Below are 21,299 nucleotides of genomic sequence, written 5' to 3' on the forward strand. Positions count from 1 at the left end.
GACATCCGTTTAGCCATAGGTAGTACTGCTGCAGCGACACTAGGTACTGACTGGTTTGACAGCGAATGCAATTGTTAGTAGAGGAGAAGAATGCAGCACTGGCGAGAATGCTACAACACCGCACGAGATTGAATGTGGAGCGATACAGACAAGCGCAGAACAGACCAAACTCAGTTCTCCGAAGGAAGAAGCGTCAGCAGGAAGACCGAGATCGCGAGGCGATGGAAAATCTGTACCGCCTAAACGACACACGGAAGTTCTATGAAAAGCTTAATAGTTCGCGCAAAGGCTACGTGCCACAAGCCGATATGTGTAAGAACTTGGACGGTACCCTTCTCACGAACGAGTGTGAGGTGATTGAGAGGTGGAAGCAGTACTATGACGAGCACCTCAACGGTGAAGCAGCAGAAAACGAAGGTGGCACGGCAACAGACCTTAGAGCACGCGCAGAAGACGACAGGCTACCGGCCGCTGATCTTCAAGAAGCTGAGGAGGAGATCGGTCGGCTGAAGAACAACAAAGCAGCTGGTGTAGATCAACTACCAAGTGAGTTATTAAAATACGGTGGTGAAGCACTGGCTAGAGCGCTGCACTGGGTAATTGCCAAGATTTGGGAGGAGGAGTGGATGGAAGGTGTCGTATGCCCAATCTACAAAAAGGGCGACAAGTTGGATTGCTGCAATTACCGCGCGATCACACTGTTGAGCGCCGCCTACAAGGTACTCTCCCAAATTCTATGCAGCCGTCTGTCACCATTTGCAAGAGAGTTCGTGGGGCAATACCAGGCGGGATTCATGGGTGCCCGTGCTACCACGGACCAAATTTTCGCGATTCGGCAGGTTCTGCAGAAATGCCACGAATACAACGTGCCCACACATCATTTGTTCATCGATTTCAAATCCGCATACGACACAATCGATCGAGATCATCAGCTATGGCAGATTATGCACGAGTACGGATTTCCGGATAAGCTGACGCGATTGGTCAAGGCGACGATGGATCGAGTGATGTGCGTTGTTCGAGTATCGGGGACACTCTCGAGTCCCTTTGAATCTCGAAGGTAGTTACGGCAAGGTGATGGACTTTAGTGTCTGCTATTCAACATCGCGTTAGAAGGTGTGATCAGAAGAGCAGGGATAGAGACGGAGTGGCACGATCTTCAGGAAGTCCATCCAGCTTCTTGGCTTCGCCGATGACATTGACATCATGGCACGGAACTTTGAGATGATGGCGGAAACGTACATCAGACTCAAGGCTGCAGCTAGACGGATTGGACTTGCCATCAACGCATCAAAGACAAAATACATGAAAGGAAAAGGTTCTAGGGAAGACACTGTTAGCCTCCCACCCCGAGTTCAGATTGACGGTAACGAAATCGAGGTGGTCGATGACTTCGTGTATTTGAGCTCACTGATGACCGCCGAAAATGATACCAGCAGAGAAATTCAAAGACGCATAATGGCAGGGAATCGTGCCTACTTTGGACCCTGGAGGACGCTCCGGTCGAATAAAATTCGCCGCCGCACGAAGTTGACTGTCTACAAGACGCTGATTAGACCGGTGGACCTCTACGGCCACGAGACCTGGACTATGCTCGTGGAGGACCAACGCGCCCTTGGTGTTTTCGAACGGAAGATGTTGCGTACCATCTACGGTGGAGTGCAGATAGATGACGGAACGTGGAGGAGGCGAATGAACCACGAATTGCACCAGCTGCTGGGAGAACCATCCATCGTCCACATTGCAAAAATTGGGCGACTACGGTGGGCTGGGCACGACGTAAGAATGCCGCACGACGACCCAGTGATAATGGTTCTAGAAAGCGACCCAACAGGAACAAGAAGAAGAGGCGCGCAGCGGGCAAGGTGCATCGACCAAGTAGAAGGTGACATGCGGACCCTTCGCAGACTACGAGGCTGGCGAACTGAGGCCATGGATCGAGTAGAGTGGCGACGACTTCTTCGGACAGCAGAGGACAACAAGGCCTTAGCCTGATTGGTAAGGTAAGTTATTACTAGAATTAAAATCTACTTTGTGTTATATGTCTATAACAAACTTAAACTCTATTCTTTCTAGTGTATCAAAAAGAACTATGTTTCGTCAACTCTGTGTAAAAACACTAATAATCTGTATAGTAGCATAGTGGAGTCGGAATTTGAGACTAGCAGCGGCTCTGGCTGCGATAGTGAAAAAGAAGACCTAGTTCTTTCAGACTGCTCCGGATTCAGTGATGAGAGGAACCGATTCTGGCGAAGAAGTCGGTTCGACGCAACGACAATAACAACCCAACACAAGTAAGCCCATAATTTCATAGGTAAGTTCACTCAATCATTATATTAACATGCTAATAATGTATTAGCAGTACCTTTTCAACCACCATTGGTTAGCTCTTCTGGCGTTCGAGTAGCGTCTCTATTGGACAGAGCAGACGCAGACAACTGAGCTCCCAAACGGCTGCAACCTGTGGTCTGCAAAAAATATATTTTTTGTACAAATCCGCTAATTGAACTTAACTGAACAAACTTCGCGATTTTATAGCGGCACCGGTGGTGTAGTGGTAAGCGTGATTGTCTCTCACCATAGCAGGCCTGGGTTCAATCCCAGTTGGCGCCGCCGGGATGTTCTGAGGCATACTGGTGTGTGCAAAATTTCTATCCAAGACACCAACCCATAAATAACGCGAAGCCTCGACATAGCATTTTGTGACACGCTCGAAATATTTCACTCCTAAACGAGTTCTTAATAGTTTGAGATGCTGAACGTCAAAAATTCAGACTTAAAGTGGTAATTTTATATTATAGATGAGGAGATGAAAGTATAGAGTTGATAGTTCCGTTAAAAGGTCCAGCTGTATCAGCTGATAAGACTTCAAATGTGCCTGATAATCTTGTTTAATTTACATTTTTCACAATTCCTAACGAAGGTTTGCGATGTCATTCCTCATATTCTTCCATTTGTAAAATTCTCTAATTTTTAAATACAAACGGTGTTACAAACGTGTCCTCCTCCAGGCGTAGTATGGTGTTGTTGTAATATTAGATTTATGTCTTCCTGCTTTGTTAGAATTGTTGGAGGTTCGATATTTGGAAATGGCATTGTAAACGATTTCTTTTACAGTTTGCAGGGAAATGTGTTTTAGTAACGTATCCTCTGTCGACAGTGCAATAATGTTTCTCCTATATTTTTCGAGAATTTTTCCGATTTCTAGAAACGCGAACTCTAGTGTTCGGCTTCCATTAGCGCGCGTTAGTGTAACATTAATCGATCCTAAAAGTTTTTATAATTATGATTATAAATTGACATTCTCAAATGGTTATGGTGCCAACCAAGTTTAAGAAGTTTTATGGTTTTGGAAGGATTCTCAGTTTGCCAAGCGGTATGGTGATCAGTCGTACTGCTGGCTTTTCTTGAACCTTTATGTGTAGATGTACTTAGTGTTGCGTTTTTCTTAGTCATGCAAGGGCATTAACCATGAGTATGCTTGAATTTTTCAATTGCTCCGATGTCGTAGGTATCACGATAGGTGAGAGCGCGTCCGTTCCAGCTTTTCCAGGGTTTTTCATATTGAACAAATATACAAGTGGCCTATGGTCCGTACGTACCAGGAACCTATAGCCATATAAATAAGGTTTAAAATAATTTACAGCCCAATAAATTGTTGTTAATTTCCTTTTCAATTTGTTGATTTGTTGCGTTTTCCAGGTGTAAAACTTGTGCTTTCGAAGGCAATAGGAAAATCTCCATCATCATATATTTGGGAAAGGACAGCACCTCACGCTACACCTGAAGCGTCTGTGATTAGAATAAATTTCTTCGAAAAATCTGGATAGCACAATATTCGAGGTGTCCCCAAACATTGTTTAAGTGTTTGAAAACTTTCCTCGTGTGCAGATGTCCATCGGAATGTTGTTTCCTATAGTAATTACAGAAAGCTACAAATCTGCGTGCTTCATCTGCATTTGTTGGTGTAGGAAAATTTTTCAAAGCTCCAAATTTAGTGTCATCTCTTTAGGATTCCTCTATCGGTAATATTATGACCTAGGTATGTAACCTCAGTTCTAACCTGAACCTTCCCGACAATTACGCAATCGACAGTTGTTCGCAGTAGATCGCCATCGGACCAATTAAGCTAAATTTGGACCTGTAAATCAGATGATGACTGTTTATAATCATCATTGTGAAATGATTGACCTAAATATGCCCTCAACAGAATTAAAAATATATTTAGAACCCTGCGAAGTCAAAAAACATAAGTCCTAATTTTAATATGCAGTCTACGATTTGATTGATTGACGAATAAATAGATAAATAAAAAAAATTGTATTTACTGGCGTTGAGTTTCAAATTATAATGCCTTAATCGTTCAAAAATCTTTCGTAGTGTTTCAGGCGGCTGGTTCGGACTCACGCCGACAGTTCGCTCACCTGAAGACGGAACGGAATCTTTTTCACACGCTTGGTCTTGAACTCTTGGACACAGTTTCTTATAAAACTGTGTAGAGAAATCAAACACATAGTCAAATTAACGGGGTAACAAATGTTTTATTGATCTTCAATTAACAATGGTTGTTAGGGGAATGAAAGTTTTCTCCGATCTCGCTTCATGGCTTACTGATCTCCAACAGCCTTTAGTAGAATAATCTTCGTAATCGGTCTGAGGTAGGTTGATCTTGAAGTGCGTATCTTCACAGTCCTAATTTTGTCGTCGGGTCCCTTGTAAGCCTTTTCGATAATACCTTTGGGCCAAAATCCACTATGCAGGTTCTCATCGATGATCATCACCAAATCACCTACTGCATACTCGTAACAGTTTCGATTGTCTTTCCATTTCTGTCGTTGGATTAATTCTGGGCGATAAGCTGACACCCATTTACGCCAGAAACGATCAGCGTAAATTTGTGCATGTTTTTAGGCAGCCCTCGTCATCAAACTGCTCTCATCAAAATCGTGATCGTACTGCACATGGTTGTTCCGACCAAGCAATAACATATTAGGCGTTAACGGCTCAGGATCATGAGGATCATCCGACACATGTGTTAAAGGGCGATTGTTGACGACGTGCATTACTTCACACAATGCTGTTCACAGAACCAAATCGGTAGGGTGTCTCTCCTTCAGCATAGCGCGCAGTCCTGTCTTCACTGAACGCACTAAACGCTCCCAGCATCCTCCAAAGTGTGGCGCACCTGAAGGTATAAACGACCATTCCACGCCTCTTACACTCAGTGTTTCATCTATCTGCTGCTGGTTAAGGTCCTTTATCATCTTTTTCAGTTCTTGATTGGCTCCTGTGAAACTCGTCCCGTTGTCAGTCAGGATTTTCTGAGAAACACCACGAATTGCCATAAAACATCGAATGGCCATTATACAGCTGCTCGTATCCAGTGACGAAACCACTTCCAGGTGTACCGCTCGTTTTGACGTGCACGTGAAGAGTACAACCCATCGCTTCTCGACACGTCGTCCAACCTTCACCATCAATGGCCCAAAATAGTCGATTCCTGTAGAAGTAAAAGGAAAAACAAAGGGGGTCGTCCGCTCTGGTGGTAGATTACCCATCTGTGCCACGCTTGGTTTGGCACGTAGCTCTCTGCATCTCACACATGCTTGGGCAAATTTCTTTACTTGGGAACGAATCTTCAAAATGCAGTACCGTTGTTTCAAGTTGTTGATAACTGTTTCTAATCCTTGATGAGCGTTAGCATTGTGGAACGTCTGGATCAGCAGGTTGGTGAAATGATGGTTGTCCGGTAGTATTACGGGATTGTTCACATCGAACGGTTTACTTTCGTCTTGAATGCGACCTTTCATCCTTATAATTCGGTTAACCAGAACGGGTGAGAAAGCTAACAATCGGCTTGACTTTTTCACAATGCCAGTCGTCCTTAAGGTGTTGATTTCATCATGGAACGCTTCTTTCTGTACTATTTTATACCACAGGTTTCTTGCTTCATCCATATCGTGCACGTTGATCGAAAAATTTCTTCGGTTTGTTCCTTTTTGGAATGCCAAGAATTTTTCTCATCTTCAGATAATAGGCTGTTGATCTTATCAAACGGTTGTAATCCGAAAATCTACTAATGTCATGCATATCCATAACATCTTCTTCACAAACATGATGACAGACCAATTCTTCTTCAGCTTCGATTTCCACATGATAGTTCACGGATTCGTTTGATGACATCGTGACACATTCTTGGTTTGGCCATTCACTTTGATTGTGCTTCAAAAACTCTGGACCACTCAGCCATTTAGCGATGTTTGCGAACTTAGAGGACTTTGTAGCGAGGTCAGCAACGTTCAAATGCGATGATATCCAATTCCACACTCTAGTGTTGTGTCCATTTTCTTTGATTTTTCCTACTCGGGATCCCACGTAAGCGTTCAGTTTTTCCTTCGTACATAGCCAAGCCAGACAAATTTTGGAGTCAGTCCAGAAGAAAGTTGATATCACTTCTACTTCTAGTTCTTCTTGTACCACCTTCATCATCTGACTATACAGAACGCATCCTTGCAACTCTAGCCTGGGAACAGTTTGCGATTTGAGAGGTGCCACTCGTGACTTGGCCACAACTAAAGCAACATGTTTTTTGTCCAAATATCGGTGCACCATGTATATCACGCTGGCAAAGGCTTTGTCACTTGCGTCCGAAAAAGCATGGAGTTTAACACTGTGAAATGACGGAACATCAGGAAAATAATACCTTGGCACTCGAACCTCCGTCAGCTTCGAAGTTTCTTCAAGCCATTCAGTCCATTTCGCAATCAGACCATCAGGTATTTTATCATCCCAGTCAACTTGCAGGCGCCACAAATCTTGGAACAATATCTTCAAATGGATTGTGATTGGACTAAGTACATCTAATGGATCAAAGATACCCATTATGAATTGTAGTAACTGCCGCTTGGTAGGAATATCAACTCCGGAACGGAAAGCTATATCAAGCTTCGGAAAGTCCAAGGGGAAAACGAGTTTATCGGTACCAAGATGCCATTGTAGACCGAGGACACGAACATTCGCACTCGGTTGAGCTCTCATTGATGGATCAAGAGATTCCAGCACTGCATTGGAGTTGGAGACAAATTTTACCAGTTTGAATCCGCCTTGTTTGTGTGCCTCGATAACATTCTTTGCTAGTTCAATTGCTTCTTTTTCGGTGTCAGTTGAATCAAAATAGTCATCAACATAGTGCTGTCTGACTATTGCACGTTCTACTTCAGGAAAACGCTCTTCTAGTTCCTTCGCATTGAAATTCTTTATAAACTGTGCAATCGAAGGAGATGACACAGCACCGAAAATCATAGCCACCATCACGTATACTGCGGGAGCTGAAGTACGGTCCATGCCACGCCAAAAGAAACGCTGAGAGTTTTGATCCAGCCATCGAATAAGCACTTGGTGAAACATTTCTTTGATGTCTGCCATGAAAGCGACCTTTTTCTGCCTACCTCTCATCACTACTCCAGTCAAAGATGGAACGAAATCTGGTCCTTTCAGCAACGAATCATTCAAGGAGAAACCATGAGACTTGGCTTTGGCGTCCATTACCAATCGAAATTTGTTAGCACTTTGATGAAATCCGGCCATCAGATCAAGGGTACTTAAGTACTCCAACTAAAGGTCCAATATTGTATCTATGCGCGGCAATGGAAATTTATCTGCCAGCACTTTCGTATTCAATTGTCTAAAGTCGACGACGAACCTCCATTTCTTTGAAGCATCGTCAGACTTTTTAGGTACCAACATGATTGGGGAGTTATAGGGAGAAACCGAGGGTTCTATAATGTCATCCGCTAGAAGTTTCTGTACCTAATCTTGAATTTCTTGTTGTTGAGAGTGTATACACTTATAATTAGGAGTATACACAGGTGCAGTATCCTTCAGTGGGATGTTCTGCTCAAACAAATTATTCGTGCTTAAAGTTTCTCCAGGTAAGCAAAATATGTCTGGAAATTCTTTAATCAAATTGTTGAGTTTTTGTCTTGCAGTAGGTGGAACTTGGTCTATGTTAATTTCTGACCGAATTTTACAAGACAAGATCTTCGAATATGGTTTGTGCCAACAAACTGAACGCAACTAAACATCTTAAAATTGTAAACAACGTGAAATATCGTTAAAAGGTGGCCGAAATAGGAACATGGCCAAAACAGGTGCGTTTACCTTATACAATTTTCACACTGCCGTACTCTAACGGAACTGTCAACCCTATACTTTCATCTCCTCATCTATCGTACTATTTTATTTAAGTCTGATATATGACGTTAAGCATCTCCATCTATGTTAATCGTTGACTTCACGCATGGAGTAATAAAAAACATAATTAGTTAAAGAATTCCAAATGATTTTTTCTTAATTTAATTGAAATTAATCGACAAAATATTAAATGAAGAAACGCAGAGCGTTTCAACCCATCATTTCAAAAGCCTCAATAATAATCTATTCTGGTTCAAAAACAAACTCAACCTCCCAACCGCAAGCCGGTATCAATCATTCTCTCGCCTGAGTAGGAACTTGAAAGGCTTTGAAGATGACACCGTTTCCAAAGTTAGCAACCGAGAAAAAAAAACCCGAATTTATCCACCTATGGTGTGATCAGACCCTTCTTACTTATTCAAGTTTATTTATTTTATTGTCATTATCAGTGACCAAGCCCCCCACCCTCGTGTCATCCAGTGACGTTACGCCACGGCCTGGGGGTACCCGGAATATATCCGGGTGTAGTCTATTTGGTGAGGCTACCAATCACCGTATCATCGTATTTTAATGTGATTTTAATGGGTTTTAATTCAATTCATATTCAAGCAACTTCCCCGGGGTACCCGGAACATGTCCAAGTGTGTCCAATGTGGTCTGGAACACTTAACACGACTTGCATTGATCTTATTTTTGAATTCTGTAGTAATTTGATGTGTCGCATGATGGTTTTGATACGTTTTCCGTTAAATCCAGCCCATATTCACCGGATCTTATTCCGGCCATATCTCCGGAACCGGTTCACCGATTCCAAAACCGATCAATAACGTTCAATGGGACCCCAAGACCTATCATTTGGCGCCGAGTTTGTCCAAATCGGTTGAGCGGTTGCTGAGAAACGTGAGCGCATTCATTTCGTTACATACACACACACATACACACATACACACGTACACACACACACACAGACATGTTCCGATCTCGTCGAGCTGAGTCGAATGGTATATGACACTTGGATCGATAGTCGGTTTTTCAAGTGATATCTATACCCTTCTTTGTAAGAAGGGTAAAAACCTGAAAACTTTGAACCCAACAACGGAAATAAGAGAGATAACTTTTCCCAGTCGGAAAGAGAAGCAGATCGAAAAACCAATGGACCGTAGCTTCAAATTGCAAATTCCCCAGGTTGTGTGTGCCACATGGAGCCTTATCAATGGACCTTCTTAGCTAGAGCTGAAGGAAATTTCCTTGTGATGTTTTATTATTCCATGGTATCACCTGTCCGTCATTTCACCCGTGAAGGAGTTTGCCTAGTGGGTTTGAAAATTGAATGGCTTTATTAATGGACGGTCGGCTAAAATGATATATCCCGTGAAGTAAGCGAGTTAGGTTTGATCTAATAAAAAAAAACATCAATTTGTTTCAGAGCAAGAATTGGGATATCTTTTTCGACACCAATCGCCATATTACCAGGCGGCCCTCATTTTGAGTAAACTTCAAGCATTGTTCATCATTCTAAACAGTTTACTTTTCGTAACAACGTTCGCTTCTGGGTAGAGTTGAGTGCTGCTGTTACGGCAGACATTTCCGTTCCGTGCCGATGAGTTGGTAAACAGCAACAGTTTGCTAAGAGCTTGAACTTGGTTACCTCGAGCTTTTGTTCGAAGTGACAAAGAGGAGTAATTATGAGAAAACAGCCAGCGCTTTCACGGTAAAGCATAAGGAAAAATTTACTTTTGACACCTGCCTGATGAATAACACGAACAATTAACCGAGGTAGTTCTGACACCGTGAGCAGTGTGGTCAGTTCTACGGGAGTATACGTGGATCTGCGGGTTTTTAGATTTACCATTTACGGATCTACGGACCGACCATAAAATGCTACAAATTTTCCAAATTTTAAGGGGTTTATAAAAAGCGTCCACGGATTCGATCAACCATTTCAATGCCTTTTTTTTGAAAAAGGTGATCAATAATTAACGCGGTGCAAACAAATGTCCTGTCTACGGATCGTACTCCGTGAAAAGTTAACAGCACGGACCGTGAGTGGTGATGAACAGATGAAGCAATTAAAACTGCACCCTGTTCGTTGGTTATTCCAAACAGCAGAGCAAATGGTTTGGGCAGTTCCGCAGTTGGTTGTCTAACAGAAGACGGAAACTGATGGTTAATATGTCTCCCTCACTGTGCAGAAGTGATAAATTATCGGGCAGGAATGAAGAAGTATTTTGTGGCAGTGCATGAAATTATACTGCACTCAATGGATAGTTCATCTCATTGCACAAAATACAATTTTATTTCGTGAGCCAGCCTATAAACAGAGATCTTCGACTTCAAGTACGATCTTAATGGACTGTGGAACCCAATAGTAATAGTACTTGGTGAAGGATACGTAAAAGCCTTTTTCCGTCATGGCAGGAATTTCAGAGATATTCCGAGGAAACTTCGTAGAAGTATGCGAGATATGTCACTGCTTAGGTATGTTTAGACGTTAGAGTTTCGTAGCGCGACTTATGCTTCGTAATCGCCCCAATAGAACAAGATTACGCAATTCATTCAGTTTTACATATTTTTGTAGAATATTCTGGTAAAAGTTGCCTCTCGTCACAAAACTTGAGCGGTACACTCTAATGCGATTATAGGCCAGAAATAACAGCATCTTCTTCAACGCAAAATCACAGACAAACAGACGTAACGCATTGATTGTTTTGCACTGTAAAACTGCTTCTTATTTTTCACATTTCAAGCTTATTGCTTATCGCATATAAGCTAACTGCCTCTCTCAACTTACAATTTTTGGATTCGTATTACTGTGTGGCAAAAGTAAAATCATACTCTATGCCCAGGGAAGTTGATACATTTTCCAAACCGAAAATTTTCTGGACCGGACCGGGAATGAAACCTAGGCACCTCCAGCATGGTCTTGCTTTGCAGTTGCGTCTTTACCGACTGAGCTAAGGGAGGCACTGTAAAACATCGCCACTAAAACACTACAGCCATCTGTTGAACACATTGTCATGGGCAGTAGGCTGAACAGATGTCGGTAGTGTGTAAACGTCAAACGCATGGGAATTGAATTTACGCGCCACAGGCGGTGGTATTACCACCTAAGAAAATTTGAAATTGACCATTACATGCGTGTTCGACAAACAACATGCAAGTTTTATGTCTGATTGTCTGTGACAACATCATTCTTACGTATTGTACTGTACTTAGTTATGCTCGAAAATGTAGAGTTCGTTCTTTAGTACTTCGATTATTATACTTTTATGAACATTATTTTGTAACTTTTAGATTACTTGCGATACTTTCGTATACTTATGTAACTTTTGATTACTGGAATCTTTAAGATTACTAGGAATACATAAGGAATTGAAATTTGAAAAATGGTTCAAAACGAAGGCTACAGTCAGGTCTCATTGTGACGAAAATAAATGATTTACAATGAAAATTTAAAATTTTGGTATTTTAAATCAATGAATAATTGAGTAACAAGATTGTAATTCCTCATTTTAATCGTAGTAATCCCAGTAATCGGAAGAACAAAATAATTTTTAATCGTGTAATAATCACAGTTATTCATAGTAATTTCATGAGCACTGACCGGTTTGAATGTTTGTAGAAACCCCTCGAATTTTCCTATCTTCCCCCATAAATCTGTGCAGTGTTTTGTCTGTTTGTTTGGGATCAAACCTGTCGGTTCATTGAAGACATTGGGGTTCGGCAGAAAATAAACAAACAACAACAAATTCGCAATCCTTTCTCCTCCCTATCAACCAGTATCGACTCCAATGACCGAATCTAAACAAAAACGAAGGAAAAATGTTATTGTAGAAAATAATCCCATTTCTGAGTCTTCATTTTTCGTCAAAGGATTTGGGCTATCGTTGTTGTGTCGTGAATGGGGAAACCAACATCTTCGTAGAAAGCGAAAATTTGCCAAACAAAAGAAAGCGGGACACAATTTCCAATTTCAACTCGCAATAAGACGGAATTTCATGTTTCGGTTAAAGTTAGCAGTAAGCAACAGTGGCTGTCTGGTAATGGGAAAACACAACGTTCCGTCGTCGTTCGAAAAATTGTTCACCACGAGACGAATGACGAGAACCGAGGATATGCTGTACTGTGTGCTTGAGAAAAATCCATCCTTCTGAAGCCTCAATCAAATTTGCTCCTTGCCTTCCAGGAAGATGTCCTTCTCTCGCTTCGAAATTGAGAGATTCCATGGAGAACAACGGAGATGATGATGATGATAATAGCGATTATGATGACCTATTTGCCGGATGATATTCCATTTTTCCCCCATTTCGTCGGAATTTGGTCCGTTTTTGCCTTCTTAAAACACAATGAAAAATTGAAAACAACTGCGGATTTACAGATTCGACTGTTTGTCACGTCGTGATAAAAAGCTCCCGGTCACGACAACTTAGAACTTTTAATTAGGTGGGATCGCTATTGGTTTAAGAAAATTTAATTGAGGCTTCATTGAGTTGCTTTTCAAATAATGGGCCGATTTGATTCATTTAAAGGGTGTCCACGATGAAATTGCCACACTATGAAATTGCTCTAACTTTTTAACCGTTGGGTAGAATTTAATGAAAATTTGGGTGGATTTAGTGCATTATTTACATCCTGCAAGTTTTAAAGTCCTGTGATCAAAACTCGCGGAAATGGAGTCGAAAGAACAGCTCGTGCGTGATAAAATCTTGCGCATTCATCACGAGAACAAGGATCTCTCGCATCGTTCCATCGCTAAAACGTTGGGAATCGCGAATTCCACAGTGTCGCGAGTGATTAAGCGGTTCGAGGAACGGTTGACCACCGATCGGAAGCCCAGAAGTGAAGGAAAAAGTATTCCGTACAACACCAAAAATCACAACCGCGTAGTTGGGGCCTTCAACCGAAATCCGAACGCCTCCGTTAGGGATGTGGCTAAGAAGCTGCACCTAAGCCGAAGTTTTGTCCAGAAGGCCAAAACTAAGACTGGGCTTCGAACGTTCAAGGTACAAAAGGCCCCTAATCGCGACGAGAAGCAGAACAAGTCCGCCAAAACCCGTGCCAGGAAGTTGTACCTCAACATGCTGACGAAAGTTGAATGCTGCATCATGGACGACGAAACATATGTGAAGGCCGACTTCAAACAGATCCCCGGCAACCTGTTTTTCACGGCCAAGGATAAGTTCAGCGTTCCGGAGCATGTCCGCACTCAGAAGATGTCCAAATTTGCGAAGAAATTCCTGGTTTGGCAAGCCATCTGCACGTGCGGGAAGCGGAGTGCACCTTTCGTGACCCAGGACACGATGAACGGACAGGTGTACATAAAAGAGTGCCTCCAGAAGCGGCTGCTTCATCTCCTGAAGGCCCACAACGTCCCAACAATCTTCTGGCCGGATTTGGCCTCATGCCACTACTCCAATGACGTGCTGAAGTGGTATGCGGACAATAAGGTCAATTTCGTGCCGAAAATGTTCAACACTCCGGAGCTCCGCCCCATCGAGAAGTACTTGGCGATTATGAAGCAGCACCTTCTTAAACGACCTAAGGTAGTGAAGACAGTCGAGGAACTGAAGAAAGTATGGGTTTACATGCAAAAAACGGTTGATTCACAGGTTGTGCAGAATCTTATGGCCGGGGTTAATGGCCAAGGTGCGGGCATTTGCGTATGGACTGTAAATAAAATACGAGTAAAATGGTAAAATGAAGTTTAATAGTTATTTCTCAATCCCTGAAAATTTGATGGCAATCGGATGAAAACTCGAATTTTGCGAATCAATTTTGTGTGTGGCAATTTCATCGTGGACACCCTTTATTCACGCAATTCTCGAATGTGTAAGATAAATATAACGGCTTTTCGCAAGAATTGCTGGAGCTTAAATTCTGTAAATTTATACCAGTCATCAATATGAAAACAATCTAATATCATCAATCTTTTTACCTCTAATGAAAGTGGAATTGCAATCTCTCGAAAGATGCAATCCACCGACCGCAGCAGTAAATCTGAATCAAGTCAATTAAATCTGTTCACTGCTTTTCCCCAAGGGCCAAAGACAACGACAATGACGTTGGCCATCACTTTTCCACCCCGAAGCGATGTAACGAATGTAACCGTAACAAACAGTCCAACGTCATCAACCCGGAAGATGGCAGCAGAAGTTCAGAGTACCTTTACCGTGTCCATCTGGAGGACAGCAGAGCTCGCGAATGCACAATTAATTTTAATGTCTCCGTTTCCCTCTGCTATTGCTTGAGAAATAAGCCAAAATCTGGATGCAAGCAATGCTCATGAATCACTGCCCGTGATGTGAGTAGACTATGGTGGGACCGGTTGGGCTGTAAGTTATCGAACATTCATTATGCTGTGTTGGATTCGACGAAACAGAAAGCAAACAGAACTGGAGCTGTTGATCAATTCGGAATCTAACCAAAAGTGCTACCGGATAATTAGATTGTGGAAAAGTGTGGTTCTCATTTTCGTAAGAGAATGACTCGTATTCTGGCGAGAACTCATGACCCATCATCGTCGTCTCGTATCGTGGTCACGTTTCTATGGTAATAGCTCCGGGCTCACGTCGGGACCAAACAACAAGGAAAGGCTCTTCTCTATCTCTGCTGACGGTTCCTGAAACAAGACCGAGTTCCATCAGTTCATTTCGTTTTCGGTTTATTAGACGGAGGAGGGTCCGGTCGTCTGTGCTAGCTGAAATTCAGCCAAGTGTAGGAGCAGAGTGTCAAGCTTCTTAAAAAGACATAAAGAAACTCGTTGAAGTGCAAAATTGTTATCGCCTTTACCGGAGAAGGAGACTTTTCGGTGCATCGAGTTTTATGGCACAATGGAACTGGGACATGTAGACCCCTTCATATATATTTACCGCCAAGGATAGTGGTCGTACGTGAAGAGTACAAAGAGGTTACGAAAATAGTTCGACCGAAGTGGGGAGGCCATGGATCAAGAAAAGGAAGCTAGGAAAGTGATAGTTTCTGTTCGGACGTGAAGGTATGCTTCGATAGTTTGTCGGTTTTGCTATTGTTGTCGTTGTTTTTGTCAGTGTTGGATGAGAAGAATTTGGTGTTTTGTTTTCCTTGATTTGCTTTCCGTCGATCTTGTTTGAAGGCAGCTCCCGCAGCTGGACCCTACCTATCGACCCATCAACTCATGAACCGAGGACCAACGGCTTTACTTTCCTTCCGAAGGGAAGGCGTGATCGGAGATGTTATGCCTCAGAACATCCCGGTGGCGCTGACTGGGATTGAACCCAGTCCTGCTGGGGTGAGAGATAATCACGCTTACCACTACACCACCGGCGCCGCTATCTCTTGGCAATTTGAGCGACACAAAGGCAAGAACTGCCCATAAATGAGAAATTGGCTAATGTGCCTGAAGCACTAAATCGAGAAAAATGCAATTTTAACATTTTTGTTGGTTGAATAACTTTTACTAGATAAAATTGTCATTTAAAATATGCAAAACAGAATTTGCCTATGCCGGAAACATGCCGTTGAATAAAAACAACGAAACAAATAATCAATTTCCGAAGGGGTACTCAACTCTGCAACGTGCTGCATTATGGCAATCGAGCTATCGGTCTCAGTACTCCATGAGTTTGGCAACCCTGCAGTTATGACTTTTGAGATTGTTTGTTTACAACTTCAAGCTCTCATGGATGGTTAAGTGAAAAACGGAAACGAATGTTATTTTTCCCCAAATTTGCTCCCTTATTTCAAAAGATGGTTAGATGATGATGTTGATAATGTTGATGATGATGGTATTGTTGCTATTGAAATATATTTCTGAACAAGAACCAATTACATTAGAAGCTGTGTTTAAGAATTATTTTCTATAAATAATGTGTGCAAATAGACTAGGGCGTTGCTTGACAAAAATTAATATTTTTTCGGCGACTCTATAAGATAAATGTAAGCACAAATATTTGCTTCTTGATGAATATCATTCGATAAGGTTAGTTCTAAATTTGAAGCAGTGATGTAAAAGTTACCCAAAACCTTGATGCCTCAAGGGTTTTTGTCTGCATGACATAGTAAAGGAACATATGTGAGTGGACAAGATTTTTATCAACCTGTAGATTATAATTATTATAGTTTATCATTCCGAGGCCCCAAACACGGTATTCTGCTGGGTTCCGGGGCACTGCAGCATACCAGGCAACTCTGAAGCTGATTTTCTGGCTGGGGCAGGACCATCTGCCCCACGCTATACCAACGAAGTACAGTTACAGGATGTCAAGCACTGGATTGTGAGCAAATTATGGGAAGCTTGGGGCGCGGAGTGGGCCCAAAACTGCTCCCTCTTCATCACACGGATCTAAGGGACGGCGAGGAAGTGAACATCTCCTTAGTAATTCCGTCCTGTAATAAATGTATTTTTGTGTTCGCGTAATAAAAGGTGTTTGTATGTTAACCGCGAGTTTTTCAAGTGTCCGAAAGATTTCCCGCGACGGGCGCGAACATTTCTTTGAGCTCCGGGTATAGTGACGAAATCTTCGACGACTCTCGAACTTCTCTACCGTTTCTCAAATCGGCTAACTCCAACGAGAAGCTTTCTTGTTGGGAGAGCCTGACCAACGCATGCAAAGCATCTTCCAGTTCGAGCGTTGTGAGAGGACCACACCGTCGATTTTCACGGTTCGCCGGTTGCGAATTGAAGCGGAATCTGCGAAGCCAAGCAGTCAATCGTACTTGATGTGTATACGATGATCTAAGGCTGAAGATATCCCTTGGAGTTACCACTGGAAGTGCTGTCGCCATGCTCTTGGCTTCGCGAACCATGGGATCGAAGTCTTCTTCGTGTATCTGATGAGCAGATGGCCAATTTAGCTCGTCCAACTTTAGCCAATGTGGACCGTTGAACCAAAGCGATTCATATTGTAGCTGCGCTGGGATCATTCCACGGGAAATTATGTCAGCTGGATTCTCTAGTCCAGCTACGTGGTTCCAAACGCCTTGTTTCGTGATGTGCTGAATCTCCGAAACCCTATTTGCTACAAACTGCTTCCATCTTGACGGTGACGAAGAAATCCAACACTTGACAATCGTGGAGTCCGTCCAGAAAAAGCCTTTCGCTTTGATGCCGAGACTGCTTGTGACCTTCTCGTAAAGGTGTGCCAACAACAAGGCTGACGACAGTTCTAGGCGTGGAGTGGAGAGCCGCTTGTTTCCTTTCTTCAAGTTGTCAAGTGGTGCAACGCGTGACTTCGCTGTTAACAACCTCACACACACCTCTCTCGTTTCGGAGATTGTTCGTACGTAGAAACAGGCGCCGTATGCCTTATTCGACGCGTCGCAGAAACCGTGAAGCTCCGTGGTGACGATGTGACTTCCGGTTCCTACCCATCGGGGAACGGTAAGGTTTTCTAGTGCTGCTAGATTCCGCCGATATTCCTTCCAATGCTCTTGAAGTTCTTGATTAAGTGGTTCATCCCAGCCGCAGTTTTGCTTCCACAGTTCCTGGATGAAGATCTTTGCCTGAATGATAATTGGGCCAACCAGACCAAGCGGGTCAAACAACCGCGAAACATCGGAAACGACCAAGCGTTTCGTAATCGTTGCTGACCAGTTGAACGATGGGAACGTGAAACGGAAAACGTCTGAACTAGGTTCCCACACTAAACCCAATGTCTTGATGGAAGTTTCAGACGAATCGAGATCCAGGATTGAGCGTTCATCCCTCAAGCTTTCCGGAATGAATTCGAGAAGCTCCTTGTTGTTTGAGTTCCATTTTCGAAGCGTGACTTCGATGACTTCTTGAACCAACTGTTTACCTTCTTCTACGGTGTCTACCCCTGAGAGCATGTCGTCAACGTAGAAGTCCTTCTTGACCACCTTGGACGCTACAGGATGCGTTAACGCTCCGTCATCTGCTAAATGCTGCAGGCATTTGGTAGCAAGATATGGTGCGAATGAAGTACCGTACGTAACAGTGGTCAATTCGTACGTGCGGTATGGATCGGAAGGGGCAAATCTCCACTTGATGCTCAGCAACGGATGATCACGACGTTGAACTTTAACCATGCGATACATCTTGGCGACATCAGCGTTGACTGCGATACGGTACATGCGGAAACGTAGCGAGATACTAGGCAGGTCATCTTGTACTACTGGACCAACCATGAGGGCGTCATTCAGCGAAACTCCGGTAGACGTTTGACAGGAAGCGTCGAAAACTACGCGCAGCTTTGTAGTCGTTCTGTCTGGCTTAAGAACAGCGTGATGTGGTAGATAGTACCTTTTTACTCCTATCTCTCCGACCTCCTCGGTGAAGGTGTCCAAGTGCAAGATATTCGCGAATGAATTCGTCGTACATCGTCTTCAGCTCTGGATTTGCAGCGAAACGGCGTTCCATGCCCATCAACCGTTTTATCGCTGTGGTCTCCGAATGACCTAACCGATTAATTACGGCTTCCTTCTTCGGCATCGTGACAATAAATCTGCCGGTCTCGTCTCTGATCGTTGTCCGGGCGAAATGTTCTTCACACGCTGACACCTCTAAAGAATGCGTACTAAGGTTTCGGTATGTCTCTAGGTCCCAGAACTTTGCGAGTTGATCTTGGAGCTCGGTGGTAGAACACACGAGTGTCAGAGATTGACATCTACTGGGTGAATGCTCGGAAACCTTTCCGGAAACTATCCAGCCGAAATTTGTATTCTGCAGTGTGGGTCCGTCTTCAGTCGCCTTTTGCTGTTCGCTCCTCAGGAGGTCCATGTAGTATTCCGCCCCGATAATGACGTCAACAGGACCAGGTTCATAGAAGCGTGGATCAGCTAAAGATGACGATTCCGGAAGCGTCCAGCCGCTGATATCGCAGGTTGCAGTCGGTAGCGACACAGTCAACCGTGGGAGGACGTGGAACTGCATCTCTTGCACGAACGATGAAATGTGATCTAACCTGGGCCTTACTACAGCACTGACGAGTTTTGTTGAAGTGCTCGTAGATGAGCCGATCCCTTGGACAGACAGATATGACGGCGATTCGTGAAACTGAAGTTTGCTTGAGAACTCTTTCGTCATCAGGCAATGCTGCGAACACGAGTCCAGCAGCGCTCGTGCCAGCATGGAATTGCCGTGACGGTCCTTAACTTTGACTAGAGCGGTTGATAACATGATGTTCTGTGTAGGTGTGATTGGGAGTCCGATGTGTGTTTGACTTGTGGAGGGTGTGGCTGTATTTGTGGCTAGTGGTGGAGTGGCTGTTGATTGAGTGCTTTGTCCTTGCAATGTGGTGGATGTATTGGTACTAGCGTTGTGTGTATGTTGGTTCGAGTTTGTTGGCTTGGATTGTGGCTGCCGTCTGGTTTGTGTCGGAGAATTTGACTACGACTGTGGAACGGAGGATCTAGCTGATGCACTATGCAGCAGGGAGTGGTGCTTCTGTTGACAGTGACGACAGACACCCTTCTCGCAGTTTCGTGCGATGTGACCAGGACTCAAACAATTCAGACACAATCTTGCTTTGAACACAGCTTCACTGCGCTCGGGAACTTGAAGACGTTGGAATTTGCTGCATACGAATGCAGAATGCCACGATCCACTGCAGAATGGGCACTTGCTTGAAGATCTCACGGTAGTGTGACACACGGATGACTTCGACGATCGTTGATCAGACTGGCTCGGCTTCGTTGGGGCGACGGATTGCAGCACTGCACAATGACTTCGAAGGAAACTGATCAGGTTTTTGTACGTCGGTACACCCTTTGAATTGTGGTGTGTTTCCCACTGCCGTAGAGTGGCAGGATTCAGCCGGGAATACACCATGTATGCGAGAATCGTACTCCATGCAGCAGTTTCTTCGCCGATCTTCTTTAGCATTTGCAGGTTCTTCTCGAAAGCGCTGATGAGATTGCTCAGTCCGTCGTAGCTTTCTCGCTTCAAGCCTTCCACGGCAAAAAGGGAATCCAAATGTGCCTTCACAATCAGCTTCTTGTTCTCGTAGCGGGACTCAAGCGCCTTCCACGCTACGCTGTAATTCACTGCCGAAAGCTCCACCGACTCGATCTCTTGCAGGGCCTCTCCTGACAGGGCTGACTTCAGATAGCTGAACCTGTCCATATCGGTTAGGTGCTTGTTCTCGTGGATCAGGCTGCGGAAGCTATCCCGGAACGTAACCCACTCCTTAATCCTCCCACTGAACGAAGGAAGGCGAATTTCTGGAAGTTTCACCTTCGAGAATGATGCTTCTGATCGGTCACCAAGTAGACCATTTCCGACAGACATCGATGTAGATGATAGTGGGGTCTGCTTCGACAACAAACTGGCCTTCACGGAGTAATATCGTTCCTCGAAACTACTCAAAGCTAGCAGATTTTCATTCTCCTGCGTTTTCTCGTCAGCATCAGCATCATCAACATCGTCCATCAACAGCTCAATTCGTTCCCGAACCTCGAAGAACTCCTTGCTGACTGATGCTAGCGTTTCCAGTCGTACGCTGACTTGACACTCGTCTCTAGCAGGATCATATTTCGTCGCGAAATTCTCCAGTCCAGCCAACGTATTCAGAACGCGCCGCTCACGCTTACTAAGGGCCCTCAAATCAGCCATTGGTAGTAATTTACAGCACTACACTGCACTTTGACTAACTACAAAAGGCGCAATTAATCAGTATGTTGTACACTGCACAGCACTTTCACCAAAACACTCCCGATCGACTCGACGTTCCACAAATTCGCGAATTCAAGAGACAGATTGACGTCTCAAACGACAGCAGCGAGGGGAAACCAACCAGAGAGGACAAACATTGTCGGCTTGTCCAGCAGATTTCGAGACCAAAACAAACTAGCGGACACCACAGGGCTATGTACCAAAGAAAAAAGGACTCACATGCACTATCAACCAATTTATTAATTAATTGCCACGGGTAGCCACATGCAACAAGCCACCGTACAACATGCACTACTTCCCAAATTATGCTGCAACAGTATGTCCGCCGTTGATCCTGGCTGTTTACGTCTCGTTCCTGGCGCGTCGAGATCCTCCAAATGGCCGCAGCTTCCCGCTGTACGTGATCGCGATCTCTATCGCGATGGCGCCGCGAAACGCACAATTGGGATCGCCAAACAAAGAACTTCGCCTGCCGTTTTGCTATGGCGCCGAGAGT

At 43.9% G+C, this 21,299-nt stretch overlaps 2 protein-coding genes across 2 annotated transcripts; both read right to left on the minus strand.

Annotated features, from left to right (window-relative positions):
• Positions 1–16,620: 16,620 nt before the first annotated feature.
• On the minus strand, positions 16,621–18,622 carry LOC135701313 (uncharacterized). The gene is made up of 2 exons (XM_065222072.1): positions 18,457–18,622; positions 16,621–18,398 (listed from the first exon to the last, which is right to left on the minus strand). The coding sequence occupies exons 1-2, from the start codon at positions 18,620–18,622 to the stop codon at positions 16,621–16,623; spliced, it is 1,944 nt and encodes a 647-aa protein (XP_065078144.1).
• Positions 18,623–19,519: 897 nt separating this feature from the next.
• Positions 19,520–20,743, minus strand: LOC135701314 (uncharacterized). The gene has a single exon (XM_065222073.1). It carries the CDS (start codon positions 20,741–20,743, stop codon positions 19,520–19,522), a length of 1,224 nt encoding a protein of 407 aa, XP_065078145.1.
• Positions 20,744–21,299: the final 556 nt, after the last annotated feature.

Source organism: Ochlerotatus camptorhynchus, unplaced genomic scaffold (assembly GCF_037179485.1).
Source record: "Ochlerotatus camptorhynchus isolate MF236.1 unplaced genomic scaffold, CSIRO-AGI_Acam_v1.1 ptg000156l, whole genome shotgun sequence".
NCBI lineage: Eukaryota > Metazoa > Arthropoda > Insecta > Diptera > Culicidae > Ochlerotatus > Ochlerotatus camptorhynchus.

Bases quoted from the DNA above. Each gene is read 5' to 3' on its own strand.
- LOC135701313 (XM_065222072.1), bottom strand. From the start codon at position 18,622: ATGCCGAAGAAGGAAGCCGTAATTAATCGGTTAGGTCATTCGGAGACC. The intron at 18,399-18,456 runs GTCGGAGAGATA...TTCTTAAGCCAG, and splicing joins TGGACACCTTCACCGAGGAG to ACAGAACGACTACAAAGCTG.
- LOC135701314 (XM_065222073.1), bottom strand. From the start codon at position 20,743: ATGGCTGATTTGAGGGCCCTTAGTAAGCGTGAGCGGCGCGTTCTGAAT.